General features: G+C 42.4%; 6 protein-coding genes and 1 non-coding gene across 12 annotated transcripts; 3 read left to right on the top strand and 4 right to left on the bottom strand.

The window, feature by feature from the left end:
* The first annotated feature begins 21 nt into the window (after nucleotides 1-21).
* On the top strand, nucleotides 22-2,571 carry LOC136199163 (uncharacterized). 5 transcript variants are annotated; one of them, XM_065989321.1, is made up of 10 exons: nucleotides 265-282; nucleotides 349-436; nucleotides 517-675; nucleotides 833-1,018; nucleotides 1,078-1,398; nucleotides 1,432-1,446; nucleotides 1,501-1,809; nucleotides 1,875-2,090; nucleotides 2,159-2,326; nucleotides 2,398-2,571. In XM_065989321.1, the coding sequence occupies exons 1-10, from the start codon at nucleotides 280-282 to the stop codon at nucleotides 2,505-2,507; spliced, it is 1,575 nt and encodes a 524-aa protein (XP_065845393.1). In that variant the 5' UTR covers nucleotides 265-279; the 3' UTR covers nucleotides 2,508-2,571. The 5 variants fall into 5 exon arrangements, with proteins under 5 accessions (XP_065845391.1, XP_065845393.1, XP_065845390.1 ...); XM_065989318.1 differs by having other exon boundaries at nucleotides 1,432-1,809; XM_065989320.1 differs by having other exon boundaries at nucleotides 1,078-1,446.
* Nucleotides 2,572-2,613: 42 nt separating this feature from the next.
* On the top strand, nucleotides 2,614-4,833 carry LOC136199164 (P-selectin-like). Its single transcript, XM_065989322.1, has 8 exons — nucleotides 2,614-2,721; nucleotides 2,780-2,875; nucleotides 3,088-3,642; nucleotides 3,690-3,896; nucleotides 3,960-4,187; nucleotides 4,268-4,441; nucleotides 4,498-4,527; nucleotides 4,577-4,833. Exons 1-8 carry the CDS (start codon nucleotides 2,685-2,687, stop codon nucleotides 4,729-4,731), a joined length of 1,482 nt encoding a protein of 493 aa, XP_065845394.1. The 5' UTR covers nucleotides 2,614-2,684; the 3' UTR covers nucleotides 4,732-4,833.
* A 1,393-nt stretch (nucleotides 4,834-6,226) lies between these two features.
* Nucleotides 6,227-7,806, bottom strand: LOC136199165 (rab11 family-interacting protein 4A-like). The gene is made up of 2 exons (XM_065989323.1): nucleotides 7,209-7,806; nucleotides 6,227-7,157 (listed from the first exon to the last, which is right to left on the bottom strand). The coding sequence occupies exons 1-2, from the start codon at nucleotides 7,734-7,736 to the stop codon at nucleotides 6,336-6,338; spliced, it is 1,350 nt and encodes a 449-aa protein (XP_065845395.1). The 5' UTR covers nucleotides 7,737-7,806; the 3' UTR covers nucleotides 6,227-6,335.
* A 1-nt stretch (nucleotide 7,807) lies between these two features.
* LOC136199161 (IQ motif and ubiquitin-like domain-containing protein) lies at nucleotides 7,808-10,985 on the bottom strand. Its single transcript, XM_065989313.1, has 15 exons — nucleotides 10,754-10,985; nucleotides 10,322-10,399; nucleotides 10,112-10,257; nucleotides 9,977-10,060; nucleotides 9,830-9,928; nucleotides 9,506-9,604; nucleotides 9,342-9,453; nucleotides 9,115-9,290; nucleotides 8,888-9,058; nucleotides 8,741-8,834; nucleotides 8,612-8,694; nucleotides 8,463-8,563; nucleotides 8,268-8,415; nucleotides 8,030-8,215; nucleotides 7,808-7,977 (listed from the first exon to the last, which is right to left on the bottom strand). The coding sequence occupies exons 1-15, from the start codon at nucleotides 10,875-10,877 to the stop codon at nucleotides 7,855-7,857; spliced, it is 1,824 nt and encodes a 607-aa protein (XP_065845385.1). The 5' UTR covers nucleotides 10,878-10,985; the 3' UTR covers nucleotides 7,808-7,854.
* Nucleotides 10,490-10,588, top strand: Trnaa-agc (transfer RNA alanine (anticodon AGC)). Its single transcript has 2 exons — nucleotides 10,490-10,526; nucleotides 10,553-10,588. It is a non-coding gene; the product is annotated as a tRNA-Ala (tRNA).
* Nucleotides 10,986-11,013: 28 nt separating the features above from the next.
* Nucleotides 11,014-11,913, bottom strand: LOC136199166 (dnaJ homolog subfamily B member 9-like). Its single transcript, XM_065989324.1, has 4 exons — nucleotides 11,618-11,913; nucleotides 11,363-11,560; nucleotides 11,186-11,293; nucleotides 11,014-11,131 (listed from the first exon to the last, which is right to left on the bottom strand). The coding sequence occupies exons 1-4, from the start codon at nucleotides 11,841-11,843 to the stop codon at nucleotides 11,061-11,063; spliced, it is 603 nt and encodes a 200-aa protein (XP_065845396.1). The 5' UTR covers nucleotides 11,844-11,913; the 3' UTR covers nucleotides 11,014-11,060.
* A 642-nt stretch (nucleotides 11,914-12,555) lies between these two features.
* LOC136199162 (dihydrolipoyl dehydrogenase, mitochondrial-like) lies at nucleotides 12,556-17,670 on the bottom strand. 2 transcript variants are annotated; one of them, XM_065989314.1, is made up of 22 exons: nucleotides 15,582-15,642; nucleotides 15,457-15,533; nucleotides 15,319-15,408; nucleotides 15,034-15,267; nucleotides 14,919-14,967; nucleotides 14,791-14,866; nucleotides 14,711-14,736; nucleotides 14,594-14,668; nucleotides 14,427-14,538; nucleotides 14,284-14,378; nucleotides 14,146-14,233; nucleotides 13,971-14,087; nucleotides 13,838-13,920; nucleotides 13,723-13,779; nucleotides 13,645-13,678; nucleotides 13,356-13,595; nucleotides 13,210-13,296; nucleotides 13,101-13,155; nucleotides 12,959-13,050; nucleotides 12,862-12,913; nucleotides 12,726-12,809; nucleotides 12,556-12,674 (listed from the first exon to the last, which is right to left on the bottom strand). In XM_065989314.1, exons 3-22 carry the CDS (start codon nucleotides 15,363-15,365, stop codon nucleotides 12,653-12,655), a joined length of 1,725 nt encoding a protein of 574 aa, XP_065845386.1. In that variant the 5' UTR covers nucleotides 15,366-15,408; nucleotides 15,457-15,533; nucleotides 15,582-15,642; the 3' UTR covers nucleotides 12,556-12,652. The 2 variants fall into 2 exon arrangements, with proteins under 2 accessions (XP_065845386.1, XP_065845387.1); XM_065989315.1 differs by lacking the exons at nucleotides 12,556-12,674; nucleotides 12,726-12,809; nucleotides 12,862-12,913; ... (13 more) ...; nucleotides 14,791-14,866; nucleotides 14,919-14,967 and adding exons at nucleotides 15,699-15,743; nucleotides 15,797-15,879; nucleotides 15,932-15,993; ... (10 more) ...; nucleotides 17,494-17,560; nucleotides 17,618-17,670 and having other exon boundaries at nucleotides 15,132-15,267.
* Nucleotides 17,671-17,838: the final 168 nt, after the last annotated feature.

Genomic DNA, 17,838 nt, shown 5'->3' with positions numbered 1-17,838 from the left:
AACCGAATCATTCAGATCAACAGCTCTTCGGCGAATCGAACACGGCGACGCAAAGGGGACGGTCCCCTTTCTTCCTTTTTCCTAACTTCCGTCTTTTAGCCATTGCATTCTTCTCTAGAACGCCCAAAATATTTACACTTCTCGCAATAGGAGTTCTCGTACGTCATGCAAGTCATTTTGACCTCTGAACTGTTCACTTCTTGGTCCGTCGATCCGGCGGAGTACGTTGCTAAGTAAACACTCTCATAATCGAATTGTCTGGTGACTGGCACGGAGAGTATGGTGCGCAACTTCCTTGGCTTCTCCTTTCTAAACAAATAGGAAAGTATCCTTCTACCATCCAATCAGACTGAGTCAGTCAGTGATCGAGTAAAGAAGGTCAGAGATCGGATGGCTGCGCGTCTTTTCCTTTTTCTTTCTCTTTTGGCTGTCTGTGGTACGTCGTCAAAACAGTGACCACATTTTGCTTTGCTTATGTACTCGCGCTCGGCGTGGCGCGTTTCGTGTTCATTATAGCCCATGCCGTTCCCTATTGCACGAAGGATTACGCCGATGCCATGGATTGTCAAGTGCGCTATAAAGGAAAGAGGGACACGTGCTTGTTTCATAGGAGCAAGTACTACTGCTGTCGCAAGCTGGGCAGGAACTGGCATTGTTGGGAACAAACATTAAGAAGTGAGAAAACGTCGTCGATCCACTGACGTACAGTGGTATCCTCGATCGCAGTAGAGTAGTGAACATATGCATAGGGCGGTGGTGGCAACGGTTCCGGTGCCCGGAAGCCGCCTTTTACGGTATTGACGTCTAATTCCGTGTCCTTTTTGTTGCCTAGACAATCTGTGCGTCGTGTTCAATCCGCCGCAAGGAACCGTCTTTGAAGTTCCGGCATCGGAGTTCAAAAAATATCGCGAGTATCGGTTTCGATGCAACAGTCAATTTGAACTCGACGAACCCAAGAGTATCGCATGTATTAATGACTCCTTGGAAGAGTCTCCGCCCAAATGCAAATTTGTTGGACGTAAGAATAACTGGCTTAACATCTTCTTTTCAATGAATAATGATTTTGTTTTTTTTTAGGAAAGGAGACAGAGTACGTAAACGAAGAGAATGGTTGCTCTAAGGTCGTTTCCGCTATTCGCATCTGTCCGGCAAACACTCGTTGCGACAATGATTTTTATGAATATTGTGAAATGACCAATGGGATCGCTCGCTGCTGCAATCAAACCTTGAAAACGCTTAGCACAGCGTTTGGAAGTGATCAAACCTATTGTACGGCCAAATGTATTAATGCTCCTCCACCTGAACCAATAATGCCTCCTGTGGAGCCCACTGAAGAGCCAGAAGAACCCACCACTGAAGAGCCTAAAGAACCTACTGAAGAGCCTGAAGAGCCTACTACTGAGGAACCAGAAGAGCCTACCACTGAAGAGCCTGAAGAGCCTACTACTGAAGAGCCCAAAGAACCTACTGAAGAGCCTGAAGAGCCTACCACTGAAGAGCCTGAAGAGCCTACTACTGAAGAGCCCAAAGAACCTACTGAAGAGCCTAAAGAACCCACTGAAGAGCCTGAAGAGCCTACCACTGAAGAGCCTAAAGAACCTACGGAAGAGCCTGAAGAGCCTACCACTGAAGAGCCTGAAGAGCCTACTACTGAAGAGCCCAAAGAACCTACTGAAGAGCCTAAAGAACCTACGGAAGAGCCTGAAGAGCCTACCACTGAAGAGCCCAAAGAACCTACCACTGAAGAGCCCAAAGAACCTACTGAAGAGCCCACAGAACCTGAAACGCCTCCTCCGCCTCCTCAAATCAGTAAGTGAAATTGTCCTAAATTGACATTCTCTTCTCATAACAACTTTCTTCTTCTTCTCTTTTAGTCTGTGGTATCCGTCTCGCTGATTTCGCTCACGGAACGATTGAGGCAGTTACCAGAGGAGCTATACAGTACTTGGCTTTCTCGTGTGAACCCAACTTTCGCCTGATTGGCCAGTCAAACGACATTTGCTTCATAAATCAACTTGGATCAGGATCAAATCCTCCACGCTGCGTTCCGACTTGGGGAAGAAAAATGATCATCAGCAATGGCTGTCCAGGTAAATTCCACGCATACGCCGCGGGGGTGCAGCCACACAAAACTGAGCGCTTGTAAATTGGAATTTAGTTACCATCTTTAAAGAAGAAGAATGCGAACACGCTTCTTGTACCGGAGAAAATTACTGCAAGATGAAGAGTGATAAATCGAAAGAGTGCTGCAGGCAAAGAGTGTCCTTGGGCCATTCATCATTTGGTATTCCAGATCAATGTGAAGAAGCATGCTCTGATTTGCCACGTAAGCACATGCACAAATATGATCGCCTAGCTATATATATATATATATATATATATGTAATGTTGTTTTAGCTTGCCAATTGACAGACCGTATTCCTCGCTATTGTGACATGTTTGGTAAAGCCTTTTGCCCAAAATCTCCTTGGATGGCTGAATTCTGCAAGGCTACTTGCCAGTGTTAGACGACTGTTTGTTGTCGCGTGTGAGTAGACGTCAATCAATTATTAGTTCTTGTTTCAATGAGAACTGGGTGTGTCCACGTGCACTGTAACGTACGACTCTCACGCGCGCGCGCTACGCGAAGATTCTTAAGGCGATGCGTTGTCCAATTCGCGTCAGTTCTTTGTCTGCTCGCGACCATGCCTGTCTATTCCATAGCAACAATCGTCGTTCTAGGTAAACGCGCTCACAAACGATCGTACAACAAAGTTCCACTAACGAAAACTCTTTACAGCGATGGGAATGACGCTCATCTCAGCTCAATGTCCAGCAAGACATTGCTGTTTTGACTATGTAACGACTGGGGACGTTCGAGGATTCAGATGCCCAGGTAAATGAGTCTTTATAGCTTAGAGACTTGATTCGATGCTCAGTCTGATCATCGAACGTGTCAATGTTCACGGCGCTTAGTTCCATGTCTCCTTATTGTCTTTGGCTGTGATTGGGGCCAGCCGGGGTGGTAACCTTTTGCAATATTGACGAGACAATGACTCTCAATGAGTCAGCATCCTGATTGAATCATTGTTGTACGTGTGTGTGTAGTGGTTCTCTCGTCGGCGCATTTGTGTCGTGTCAATCCGTGTCCTTCCAATCGATATTGCCGTGTTTCGAACGGAAGGGTTCAATGTTGTCGAGAGGAGTCAAGAAGGCTTTCGACGGCATTTGGAAGTACAGGAAACAGCGTTTCGTGTCGTCGAACCTGCGTTGTTTCAGTTGGACCAGCGCCTTCGCCACTCAATCCTAGCTGTCCTTCACAAGTTCCACAACCGAGACGGCCAGTGCCTCCGCCAAAGGAGCAAACTCCGAAGCCACCTCCACCACAACCTGTTACTCCTACTTTGAGGCCAACTCGCCCGCCGCCGCCGCCACCACCGCGTGGCTCTTATCCTTGTCCAAGCAATTTAGACAATGGATCTTATCGTCTCGTCAGTGGAGTGCTTGTTCTTTACAACTGCAATTCGGGCTTTCGCTTAGTGGGAAGCAATACAGCTTTCTGTTCTGGTGGAACTACTACTGTCAAGCCGCCGTCGTGTGAAGGCGGGCCTGTCGTCGCCTGTCGTTTCAATTATGTGACGAGCAGTGGAAACAAGTGCCCAGGTACGCGCATAATGAATACCTTCATTGGGGATTTATTGTGCTTTTAGTGGAACTCACTCAAGCGCAGGTCTGCTCAAGAGATCCGTGCAGGGATGATGAATACTGTCAAGTGTCGAATGGACGCACTCGATGCTGTAAGCAGGAATTCCGTCGACTCTCAACTGCATTTGGTCAGGAATCAAGCGGATGCCGACAAACATGCATCATTCGCTCTATTACCTCATCCTCACGTCGCTTTCCTTGTCCACGTCCACGTACGTAAATCTCCGAAAGAGAAATATTTTCCTTCGTCACATTTCCCGATTTTTTCATTACAGAGCCTACACCAACACCAGAACAAACAGAAGAGCCCACTTCTCCAACACCGTGTCTAGTCCTCCCAGCTCCGTCTAACGGCGTCGTTACAATAGTCAATGACGATGAGTGCCAGAGTGATGCAACGGCTACATATAAATGCAATTCGGGCTATCGTCTTGATCCAAATAATTCAGTCAGAGAGTGCAAGAATGGACACTGGCTCGGAAAAGCCTCCAAATGTCTTAAAGGCGAGTTTCACAACTTTGGGATGGGTATTTAATTTAATATACACAGCTCGCTTTGATAAGTCTTTCTTCGTTTTGATTAGACCGCCCAACCACCTTACAAGCTCCTTCTAACGGTGCTGTTACGATTTCCGAAGAAGGGACAACGGCTACATATAGCTGCAATTTTGGCTTTTATCTTAAACCAAATAAGCCAGTGAGAGAATACAAGAATGGAGAATGGAGCGGAAGCCCCCCAAGATGTGCTCCACGTAAAGGCAAGTTTTGAATCGTTTTGAAACAGCAGCATTGAAATTTCAATTATTTGCAATAGAATGCCATACATTTGAGCAGTGCAAGAAAGGCAAAAATGCTCCTCCAAAATTTCTTCACTTTATTCTACTCTTTTTTAGTGTGCGTAAAAGGTAAAGCTCTATGCGACAAAAATCTTTGTACTGGAGAAGGTCAGTACTGCCGAGTCAAAAGGGGCAACTACCAGTGCTGCGAAACTGTTGTCCGGGAAACGGACAACGAATGCGTCACGAGATGCAGATCTGCACCGCCCTAAAGGGGGTGGAAAAAAAAACAACTAGGAGCACGCTTCTTTTTTTTCTCTGCACGAATGAATGTGCTGTTCTCTGCCAATGAGGAAACTCACGTGCTACTCGAATACGGGGATCCGGGAACCGCCCTTTTTGTCGAGCGTTCGCTCTTTCTCTCTGCGGTATGCTGAAGAGTTCCTGCAGCCGCTTTCACTTTCTACCCTCATATATGATGCGAGCGTATGTCGAACGAACCAGAAACGCATCGTCGAGACCCCTTTCCAGCGCACGCGAAGGTGAGAGTCGTCAAATCGTCGTTTATTGGCGCTTCTAGACATCGTCAACTACGTTCCCCACTAATTCACTACTACAACGCGTCGAATTGAATGTCAAAACGGCTCCATTCCGACACGAAGCAAAAAACAGTAAGAAAAATAGTTATAGAGGCCCCTTAGCTGTATGAAGAGCCTGGCTATGATGCAGCTAAAGGGCAGTGACTATTTCGACCATGTAACTAAATCTAATAGGTCGTACGTCTTCTGTTTCCACGTTCAAGGAGAAAAACCGTGCGGCGCTCTGGATGAAGCGGGAAGAAAAGAAGATGACTGTTGTTGTAGTATTTTGTAGGAGTTTTTTTATTGCACACACGCACGCACACGCACGAGCGTCGGAGTCCCACGCGCGTCATTAGCCAGGCCGCGACCGCGATCGCGTCGTTAGTTAGGATCGCGACGACACAAAAAGCAGCTAGGGTTATGTCAATTTTTATTAAATAAACCCGGAAGTAACCCGGAAATTAAACAAAACTAAAATATAGCGTCCTTTCGGCATTCTTGAGGCGGGGGGGCGACTCGCCCGCGCCCCCTGGTGGACACGTGGCCCGGAGCTTCGGTTGACCCACGAAGCATGGGGTATGGCCTCTTTATCCTCGATTGGCCTCGGAGATAAGCCTTGGGAGTGAAGCGTCCTCGGGTATGAGTCCGCCACCCATGTGATCCAAGGGGACCGCTATTGTGACCCACCGCGTCTCGCCATAGTGGGGGAGCCAACTCTATCGGCCCCTGCTATAGAGGTACGGCCTCTTTCACCTCATTGGCCTCGGAGGCCCTTGGGAGTGGATTGGCGACCGTTTGGAGATCTCCACCGTCATTCCAAGGGATTTTATTGTGCAAGTGACTGAAGACGAACCGAAAAAGGCTTCCATTGCTGTTTTCCCAAAAGGGAGGCCCTCTGCTAGAATAAATAGCTTCGGAAACGAAAGAGCGCTCAAGTACCTTACCTAAAAGCGCATGTGGGAAAGATGAAGACGTGGAACGAGAACAGAATGAAGGAAAGACGATCGCGTCGCGCCTGCAAGCAAAAAAGGCCGATCGCGTGAAAATAACCCTACGTACCTTCATCTCGTGGTCGAGAAAGCGGCAGAGAGCATCGTTTGTCGATCGTTCTTGTCCAAAACCCGGCGAAATGAATGAAAGATCAGCGGGCAATCCGGGCGTCTCTACGTCACGTTCAATGGACCAATCATATTAGCACATTAATTAAAAAGAATCCTCCCCACTAAGGCGTCGTTTTCCCTTTTAAAAAAACAATACAAAAATAGATTACAGTACGCAAAATAGATAAAAAATAATTAGGTGCGTTTTTCAAGCAATTCAGGACTTTTAGTAATTATAGCAAGAAGCAAGCCTTCCGTATAGGCTCGAAGTCGCGCATAAGAATCGCTCACCTCTTTGACACGTGACATAATCTCATCCTTTGACGCCGTCTCCATTTCGGCAGCCAAAGAATTTCCCTCCTCTATAATCGCCTTACCCTGTTGAATAAATTGAGCCCGAAGTTCATTATTTGAATCCTGTAAATCCCTAACGCGCGCTTTGAGTGCCCGTATTTCATCAAGTAATTTAGCATCAGGTTCATCGCTGATCGATTGGGCGCGCATTCGACGACTCGTTTCTTCCGCCGCCGCTTCCGCAAGTTGACTCAATTCAATTCTCAATGATTCTTCGCGAGATACGCACTCGTCGCGTTCCCGTATTAATTTATCAATTTCTGATTTATAACGACTTGTGACGTCACTTTCACGCGCGCGCATTTCATCCAGTTCATTGCGTAAACGTTGCGTTTCTTTACGCATATCTGACGTCAGAGTTTCGTAGTCACGTTCTCGTTTTTCCATTCGACGTAAATTGGCGTTTAGGGATTCATTGCTAGATGTGAGTTTTTCAATTTCTGCGTTTTTTTCACTTTCCATTTGAGCCAAATCGGCGTGACGTCGTTTTTTCTCCAATTCTATGGCTTCCACTTTGGATTTTTCAAAATCTCGTAATTGTTCTTCGACGTGATACAAACGCTCAACGAGGTGCTCATTCTCCCTTTGAAGACGAGCGCGCGTGTCCACCGATTTCTTACGATCTCGATTCGCATTATCGAGTTGACAAAAAAGATCTTCCATCTAAGAAACAATCAATAATAAATCAATACTAATAAAATCATTAATTAGCACCTGTTTTTCCATTTTATTGACTTGGTCATCTTCTCTTCTTAATCCATCGAACAAATCCTCGCGACTCGTCGATCGACTCGAATGACTGGCAGCCAATTTCGAAGGCGTCATCGTGGCCACGCCCCCGCCCCCACCCGAAGCCTCAAACGAACGCTGCGAAATCATCGTCGAACCATCGAGTGGACTCGATTCGCGATAAGGCGACGATACGAATCCTTCGTCGCGACTCAACGTCGATACGACGCTCGTTTCGCGACTTGGACTCGTGTCGACCACGCCCCCAACCACGCCCCCGTCCACATCGTCTTCTTCTTCTTCTTCGTCGTCGCCGTTCGCTAGATGACGTTCGAATCGTAGAACGGTTTCGTGGAAGTCATCGAAAGCGATTCGATCGGTGCGAAAGTCGGCGAGAAGCGCGTCGACGTCGTTTAGACCAGTCGCTTCGAGAGCCAAGCGTAATTGAGCTACAGAAATGTATCCGTCGTTGTCGTCGTCACATGCGTCGAACATGCGACGCAATGTCTCCATCGGAATCCCCGCGGCGACGATGATGAGGGGAAGAAAAAGGACTTCTGAACGAATGACGTCACAGGTCTCACTTTACACTATCAAACGTCCCCGTATATATATTCTGCAGATCACGTGCTTATTGTCCACTTTCCTCTTTCACAGTCGTCGCTTGCTCGGAAAACTGAACTAATCGCCGAAAATAATTCCTAGCAATCACGTGCCTATACTTGACCTTTTCCACAAACAAACTACTATACGCCTAGCAACGAAAAAATAAATTAGATATAGCGAAAAAATATTAATTAATTTACCTCAAAAAGATTTTCAAGACGAAAATGGCCACTTGCTTCGTCCTGCGTCAATAAAATGCAATTCCATGGTGACCATTGCTTAGCAACGTCCCATCGAACAATCACAAGATCATGAAGGTCTTCGTGATTGCTCAAAATACTCTGCCCATTCCATATAGTCTCAACCAAATGTCGCAAATCAACTTCCTATAAGAAAAAAATACAAATAATACTTATATAAATATCTATTGATTTTTACTTGAATGATGAAGATGAGTCGAGAATCGTCGTCATATTTCTCCTCGGATCGACGAATTTGTCGCAACATTTCTCGATAGAGAGAATTGTCCTGTCGTCTTCCGGAAATGTTGGACAGCTGCGCCGCTTTCCGACTCGTTTTCATTGACCTGTAAGAAAATACATAAATTCTAAAACATTTCTACAGGGACCTTACTTTGCATTCGAAGACAATTCAAATTCGGTTGATGGAAGATATTTTCCCGTCGTACGACAATAATAAACGTCATTCAGAAGTTTACTCGAATCGTGAGGAACCTAAAATAAATAAATAAATTCAATTTTATATAAGAAAAAATGACATACTCGAGTTAGACGAGCAATTTCCGGATTAAATTGCGGCGTTTTGATATACTGAAGAAAGAGATTGCTAATTCGCTTACGAAGACCTTCAAAAAAATTGAAGTTTTTGTAGCCATGACAGCGCCTACAGACCTTCAAGATTTTTCTGCTTCGTTTCTCGCAATATAAGATCCGTTTCCCGTTCAACAAGCTCCACAATTTCCCGCGTCAATTTACAATCATGCTCCTATAGAAAAAAATAAAAATATTCATTAGAAAAGCCGTGGATCTTGTTCTCACAACAACAGTCGCTTTCAAAGACAAAAGAACGTCCATGCGTTCTTCCTGCGTCAAAAATTTCATATTCAAACTGTCATACAAAGCCCTGAGCTCCTTGGAACGAATTGTATAAGGAGTATCCATCTCCGTAAGCTTTCCATCAAAGGCAATCCATTTTCGAGGCGAAGCAGCCTTAGAAAAAAACACATAAATTCGATTTTTTAATTAAAGCGAATTACGAAGTTTACTTTTTCGAGAATTTTTCTAATGTTTTGACGACGACGATCGTCGTCTGCGACGATTTGATGTCGACCTATTGAGGCTATGAGTTCCGCTTCTTGCTCAAGAAGTGAACAAAGAGCCGCTTTTCGTTCTGGACCCTTGAGACTTTCGTCAATTTTCGCCAATTCGTCTTTACGCCACACTAAGAGAAAAGAATAGAAAAGAAACCCTTTTTTCTATTAGATTTACTTACTCTCTAAGGCATGATAAAGCATGTCGAAATCTTCTTTTGTTTTTGGATTCATGCGTCTTTCAAATTCGACGCGAAGACGCTCTTCCTTTTCCTTTTCTTTTCTAATCGCTTCCTAGATATCTCAACTTCTAAAAAACAATCTCAATTATTATTGGCCAGCCAACCTTTCGTTCCCAATCAAGACGTCTTTTCTTATCAATTTTCATTCCATTTACGAGAATCATTGCGTTCCAACGACGATAATACGATTGAAGAACAATAACCTTAGAAAACGTAGCTCCTCATAATAAAGGGTCCCTTTAGCCCTAACCTAATGAATATAATAGAAAGACTTGTGTCTCTATTCACTCTGAGACTCTTCTCTACTGGTTAAGTTCCCCATAACAAAACGTCAATATCTACGTAAGTATCTCGGTAAAAATAGGGGACAGTCTACTAGAAGTGATATAGGCTCTATTAAATTCACCGGGTCCCCGGATTTTTCTTACTGCTTTGAGACGTTTTGCATGGAATTCATCTGCTGTTTCATAGCGACGTGCAATGAGAATTTTATCGTCTTCATTCGAGACGCTGCAGCCTGTTTGACTCTGAAAAAAAACATTCAATTCAAAGTCAAAAATGAATCTAATTATTACCATTTGAGTTGAAGTGTTGTTGTGAGTTTGTTGCGATTTTTGTTTAGTGAAAAAGGTTTGCGTTTCTCTTTGATAGCGAATGACCTAAAATTCGACGATAGTTCAATTAAAATCAATTGTTTTCCATTGTCTCACTCCATCATCTGGTTTTCTTTTAGGAATTGTCATTGTTCCAGCGTGATGATATTCGACGCCGCTTACTTTGTGTCTGTATCCTCCTAGATACGGTTTTTTCGCCTTGCTGCGTTCGACTGCTACTGTTACGGCGTCTACTTGTCCTTCTGCCAAGAGAAAAACGTCGAAAATCGAATCGCGCGCGCGCGTTTTCTCTCAGCGTTCACTTACCTTCGCTATCTATAGTCACTGTGAGGTATTTTGGCATCGCGTAGTCGGACGAAATCATGCTGTTTTCGCCGAGAGATCCTACATTCGAAATGGTGCGTAAGAGGCGATTCGCGGGCTCAAAAGGTATCGTTCGTTTATATACGCTCTTATGGCCCTCATCTTTCAGATGGGGAATTAGCTCAGATGGTAGAGCGCTCGCTTAGCAACGAGATCCCGAGCTCGGTACCAATTTGCGAGAGGTACCGGGATCGATACCCGGATTCTCCACATTTTTTTCTTTTCGTTTTAATTTTTTTTACTTAGTTTTCCAAACTCATTTTAACTCGTCTGTGCACTTAGAATCGTTATGAGCGCTTTCGTTTTGGAATCATGGGTACTCTCTAACGTACGCTACGCGAAAAAATTCTCAGCCAAACGACCCAAAATACTTACTTTCGGTTTTGTTATCATCTTCTCTGACATCAACGCGAACGTCCATCGCAGCCGAAGTCACGATTTCCTCCGCTTTTTCGGAGTTTTCACCGTCTTCACGAATGGCCTCAGTCACGGACTCCATAGTCGAACAGGAGAAATTTCAAAAGCCAAATTGCGTTAAAAACAGCAACGAGAGAGCGATTCCGCGTGAGCTAAGGACAGAGAGTACTGTCGTTACCACCGCCTTCGATACATAGCAACAGCTAACGCGCTAGGGATTCAATGTAAATGACGTTTCTAATCAAGAATACTAATAGGCAAATATCTAGTTACAAGTAGTATATGTCGTAACACTGTTTCCTACTCGCTTCGTCACAGTACGACACTTTTGCCCCCCTAGAGTGTATGAATATGAAATTTTTAATGTAAAACAAATCATTTTTACATTACCTGAATTTCCTTCATCAGCAAACCCTCCTCCAAAAAGTCCCCCCATATCACCAAATCCACCAAATCCACCAAAACCACCGAAATCGTCCGTCAACTCTTCTTGAACGTCTTCTCCACCGCCGCCACCGCCCCCAAAATCACCAAAGGAAAAATGAAAACTACTTTCCCCGCCCCCACCTTGAAAAAAATCTCCTCCCCCGCCACCGTTTCCATCTCCAAATGGATTAAAGTCTTTGAAAAAATCATCGAAATTGAAATTAAAATTAAATGGGCTTCCATGGAAACCACCCGACCCTCCAGCCCCGGATTTCAGCCCTTCTTCTCCAAATTGATCATAAATTTTACGTTTTTCGGAATCAGATAAGACTTCGTGAGCTTTAGAAAAATTATATATACCGTATATATTTATATTATTGATTTTGAGAGTCAGACCTTCTGCTATTTCGACGAATTGTTTCTCGGCTTTCTTTTTCTCTTCCTCGCTCTTCATTTTATCAGGATGATACTTTAGAGCCAATTTTCGAAACGCTTTCTTCACTTCCCGCTCCGAAGCGTCGCGCGATACGCCGAGAATCTTATAGTAGTCTTTTCCTGCCAACGAAACGGCTACTAGAGCCAAGAGAAGGCCAACGAAGAAAAGAAACGTAGAGAAACTCATGGGGAAGACAAATGTACTGACGTGGACATTCGGGACTCATTACCACAGTGACGCAAAGACAACACGTGACTATTAACCAAGGAAAACCTTTATTGCAATACGGACTACGTCATACAAAAGCCCGTTAGTTCACGATCGAGGCCTTTCTTTTTTGCCCATAAACAATGCCTTGAGTGAAACATTCGCCACTTTAACGATCTTAAATCGTACGCCAGGAATATCGCCGACAGCGTGACCTTTACGACCAAAACCGGCAACTAAAACTTCGTCGTTTTCTTCAATGAAATTCAAACATCCGTCATTGGGAACGAAAGCCGTGATTTTCTTTCCGTTTTTGATTAGTTGCACACGTACGCACTTACGAATAGCCGAGTTTGGCTGTTTCGCTTCGACACCGCTAGAAATTCCGTTTCGAGGGGCTCCTTTTGGGGGAGAAGGCTACTTACACTTTCTCGAGAACGATTCCTTTTGCGTGCGACGCGCCTCCGAACGGATTTGCTTTCAATGCCGTGCCCAAATGCGTCTTCTTGTATTTCTTGTCGTGCCATAGTTGCTCTCGTCGATGGCTACGCAGTTTGCGTGCCGTTCGAAGTCCTCTCGGTTTTCCTACGTGCAGAGAACATACGATGGTGATCTAGTCGATCGATTAAACGCGTTTCGACGTCGATAGCTAGGAGGATTGCTCGCGAAAACGAAGATCGAACGACTCACCCATCTCCCTGGCGTTTCTCTCGTGGGAACGCTAGCGCACGTCAATGATCTAATTAATCAGCGCACATGCTCCTAGAAGTACACATAAAATGTCTTTGTTAGAAGTACCGTTTTTCATACCTAAAATACCTCGGGCTTAAATACGTACGTAGAAAATTATATAGCACTTACGAATGAAGACCGTGAACACCTCCTTCCGCTTGAGAAGAAACCGTTCTCTTTTCAAATCTCAATTCTCCATCGTACGTCATTTTTCTACGTTACTTTCCTAATTAAATTTAACTCCTTATTTCATTAATCGTCTTACTTGAGTAAAGATAGACTTCTTGCACCCATATCCTGACAGCTGTGTTGCAACCCTAAAAATCATTATCATCAATATTTTCATTAATTAATTAATTTACCAGCGGAAAGATATGGCACAAAACGATAAATAGAACCCTTATCAACCACGGATCCAGAAACGCCTTGAGCCACGCGTACTTTGTCAGATTCCCTGTTCAATTTTTCACATCAAAAACAAACTATGCTATACTTTCAATTTACGAGAAATATCTATTCTGAGATCCCTTTTGCTCCATAGCAGACAACGAGCCCATTCCTTAATTAATTATTTCAAAAAAATTTAAATTTTCTCTATATCCCAAATTATTACCACGGTAACGCTTCAAACGAACGCCATCCTGAAAATAAAATTCTCCGGGAGATTCAGTAGTTCCAGCAAGAAGAGATCCCATCATAACTTATATAAGTAAAAGTAACTTTTTATATGTATGTATGTATGTATGTATGTATGTATACCAGTTGATGCTCCCAGTGATAAAGCTTTTGAAATGTGACCAACATTTTGAATTCCTCCATCAGCAATTATCGGAATTCCAAACTTTCTCGCGTATTGTGCTACTTTGTAGACAGCTGTTGCCTGTGGTCTTCCAACGGCCATCACCTCTTGCGTTATGCAAATAGAACCACTTCCCATTCCAACGCGAAGTCCATCTGCTCCAGCTTCAATTAAATTTTTAGCCTGAGAAATTGTAACAACTACACGTATAATTAATAATAATCTATAACTTGATGTATCTATCAATACCATTTCCTGCTACAATGTCAAGGTCAGGGTACGTCTAAATAGCAAGTGAGTTTGCTACATAATGTAATATTAATCAACCTTCTTTACAAACTTGATCATGTCAATCTGATAGGAAGAATTTCCCTGAGAAGAATCCTATGGCAGGCAGATAGATACACTTCTTGGTCACATGACATATGAATTCACAGCTCACAAGAACAACGGCATCCAAATCGTTTTTCACTAAAGCATCAAGTCTTCTCTTGTCTTCTTCTCGCGTTCCAATAGCAGCTGCAACTGTATACATAGATTTATATTAATTCTAATTTATTGATTCATTTTGAAACCTCTCAATTGTTTTTTGGAGTCTTTTGAAGCAAAGGGAAAATCGCGACTCTTTTTTAAATCAGTTCGAGCAATGAGAGCAACAAGTTCATCCGCTTCATTAATAATAGGTAGTTTGCCTTGATTATTTAATAATTGAAATAATTTGAAATTAATTTACTAAGACATTGAAATGACCTTTTTTGCTCTCTTGCATTATTTTGTTTGCCTCTGGTAATGAGCATCCATACAAGGCGCAAACAAGGTCACTTCTCTTCGTCATAACCTGTATTGATTTATTAATTTAAAAAGTAATTTTTCTCCATATAATTCTACTTTTGAAACGGGAGTGTCATAACTGTCTTTGGACATGAAATCAAAGTCCCTAGCCGATATCAAACCAAGAAGCTTCCCGCCCACTTTCCCGTTGTCTAAGAAAATTATTTTAATTTTGAATTCTTCTTCTGATCAATATTGACCTGTGACTGGAATTCCAGAGAATCCGCATCTATTTTTCACTTCTATCACGTCCCTGATTACGTTGCTAGGCGACAGAACGACAGGATCCAGGATAAAGCCTTGTTTATATTTCTGAAAAGAAAAATTGAATTTTTCTCCCCCAATGAATGTAGAGTAGATGACTTACTTTCACTTTTTTAACTTCTTCCGCTTGCGATTCAATTGAACAATTATGATGAATGACGCCAATTCCTCCCAAAAGCTAGAAAAATATTAAGAAAAATCCCATAAAACTCTCACATACAGCCATAGCAATTGCCATCGTCCCCTCTTCAAAAAAACAGTTAGTTATATAATTGAAATGAAGTAGAGTAGATGTAGCACCTGTTACAGTGTCCATAGGCGAACTGACAAAGGGTCTGTTCAAACGAATATTTTTCGTAAAAGGCGACTGTAGATCCTGTGCAAAATAGCTAAACGTGCCATAAAACGTGCATTTTTCAATAACTTACTACGTCGTCGGCTGGAAAATCGATGTAGCCGGGAAGAATGATGAAGTCGCTACAACGAAAAAGTCGAAACGTCGCGAATCTTCGATTCTAAGCGCTTAGGCGCGTTCGTACTAACTTGTAAGTAAGTCCACTTCCATTTGAAAAGAGTTTCGACGCCGACAGACCGTCCTGAAGCTCAGGATCCGCCGAAGCCATGTTCGACGAGAGACCACGTGCGCAATAACGATATCCCGGACTCACAGAACAATAATACATACAGTTAACCGATGCGACCGCCTTTCTATGAAAAGTTAATAGCCTTGCCAGCAAAAGCTGCAAGATTCGCTTCTCGAAACGCTTCGGAACAGGTCTAATAAAAGAAAGAAATTCGCGCACTTTGTGAAAATAAATAATTTCTTACCGGATGGGCGTGGCATACACGTGCAACGTCTTCACATGAAGCGCCATATTCCATGGCTAGTGCTGCTTCGTTGATCATTTCACCGGCACCCTCAATCAATAGCCTATTAATTATTCTAATCTCTAGAGATTTTCTTACTCCGCCAATGATGTGAGCTCCCAACATCCGGTCAGTGTCCTTATGTCCAAGAATTTTCACCAAACCATCGGTATCAGCTGAGAAAATTAATTAATGTCTTAATTAATAGGACAAATTTTTCTAACCATTTGTTTTTGCCCGGCTATTGGCGGCAAAAGGAAACTTTCCAACCACATATGGAACACCCTGAAAATTTAATACGTTGAATTAATTAATTATTTTAGTTTAAAAATGCATTTTACTTCTTCTTTGAGCTGTTCTTCCGTTTTTCCAATCCATGCAACTTCCTAAATATTCATCAAAATTATTAATTAATTAATTAATTAATTAATTTAATTACCGGGTGAGTATAAATGACTGATGGAACGCAATTGTAGTCAAGGTGACTAGACCCGCCCATAATTGTCTCAGCACATATAATACCTTAATTTAATTAATTAATTCAATTAATTCAATTATAAAACAATTGGATTACCTTCATCTTCTGCCTTGTGAGCTAGCATTGGACCGTGAATGACGTCACCAATAGCAAAAATGCTAAAAACATTTCCAAAATATTTCTAAAAAATGTTTCAACTGAATATATCACTTGGGAACTTTCGTAGCTAATTTTTCATTGACAGGAATGCGTCCTCGTTCATCCAATTTAATACCAACATTCTAAAAATAAAAAATTATTAATTAATTATAATATCTTCTAATTAATAAACCTCCAATCCTAAACCGGAAGTGTAAGGTCTTCGTCCAACACAAACAAGCAAAACGTCACACTCCAACTATAAGAAGACGTTGATATTAATTTCTTTTCTGATTCTTATTATCTATCACCTACTTCCTGTTTCTTATCTCCCTTCACATTCTCAACATTGACTTTGATGACGTCACCTTGTCTCTCAGCTCCTGTCACTTTATGCTGAAGCATAAAATCTAAGCCTTGTTTCTTGAGAATACGCTGAAAATTTTTTCTATAACAAAACTACTAAAGAGAAATTCTAAATTATTCGTATCAAATTACGAGATTTCCATATCAATTCCAGCACCACCCACGTGACCCAAAAACTCCACAGCAGTGACTTTGCTTCCAAGCCGCGCCCACACAGAACCCTTGAACAAAAAGTCAATTAAAATCATTATTAAATATGAAATTACAAGTTCAAGGCCAATGACACCAGCTCCTATTAATATCAAACGTTGGGGGACTTTTTCAAGAGACAAAGCTCCAGTAGAAGAAACAATACTTTTCTCATCAACCTTAATTAATTAATTATTATAAATAATTACTCTATATCTATCTCTTTCTACTTCTATTCCGGGAAATGGCGTGACTTCGGATCCCGTAGCAATAATTATATTTTTCGTTTCGAGAATTTCCGTTGATCCATCGTCTTTTTTCACTGTCACCTGATTGGCTCCAGTTATGGTCCCGTGACCATCAATCCGATTTACCTAGAAAAATAATTAGAAACACATAAGAACAAAAAATAGAATAACTTTGTTGCTTTTAAAAAGCGTTGCGATTCCTGACGTCAAAGCTTTCACTGAATCTGATTTTTGCTTCATCATTATGTCCAAATTCAATTTTGGCTCAACTAGACACATAGACTATTATTTAATTAAACTAAGAAACAAAGAAACAAAAATACCATCAATTCCTCTCATTTGAAAATCTTTTCCAGACGCCAGATGATACAAATGAGAATTATTCAACAAAGCCTTTAAGAAAGAAAATGAAACGAGTCTTTGACTCATAAATATATAAATATCTTTCTACGTTTACTTCTTACTTTTGACGGAATGCATCCAACGTTGAGACAAGTTCCGCCTAGAGTCGAATTTTTTTCGACGCATGTCGTCTAAAATTTGTTTTTAATGAAGTTCGCTTCACCAAAAAAATTCGAATAATCTTGCCTTTAGACCCAATTGAGCAGCTTTAATGGCAGCCACGTATCCTCCCGGACCCGATCCAATAACAACTACGTCATTGATGTCTAAAATGTGCTCGTAAACGAAGCTTTCGTCGCGTCTTCGCTTCTTTACCTTTCGTTCTATTGCAAAAGGGTCTAGAAGAAACTAAAACGTTTCGATAGTGATTCAGTCGTGCCAACTAGATGAATTAGAACTCAGAAATTGTCGCAGAAATTGTGCAGCGACTGTAGAAAACCTTCGAAAGACGAAGACACGCCATTGTCTTGAGCGACAACTCCCGGATAATACCATTTACCCGTACGTTTGAAGCACGTGGACGCATTCCTCAAACCTTATGTAATTTTATATGCTACATAATGCAATGCAGTCAGTTATTACATGCTAGGAAGCTTGGTTGGCGAAGAAGTGGGCATCTGAATTATTTGACCCCTGACAGTGACAGCGCACGCTTAGAAT

Source organism: Oscarella lobularis, chromosome 20 (assembly GCF_947507565.1).
Source record: "Oscarella lobularis chromosome 20, ooOscLobu1.1, whole genome shotgun sequence".
NCBI classification, from domain to species: Eukaryota; Metazoa; Porifera; class Homoscleromorpha; order Homosclerophorida; family Oscarellidae; genus Oscarella; species Oscarella lobularis.
Note: the sequence above shows the minus strand (reverse complement) of the source record. Positions and strands in the feature narration are given on the sequence as shown.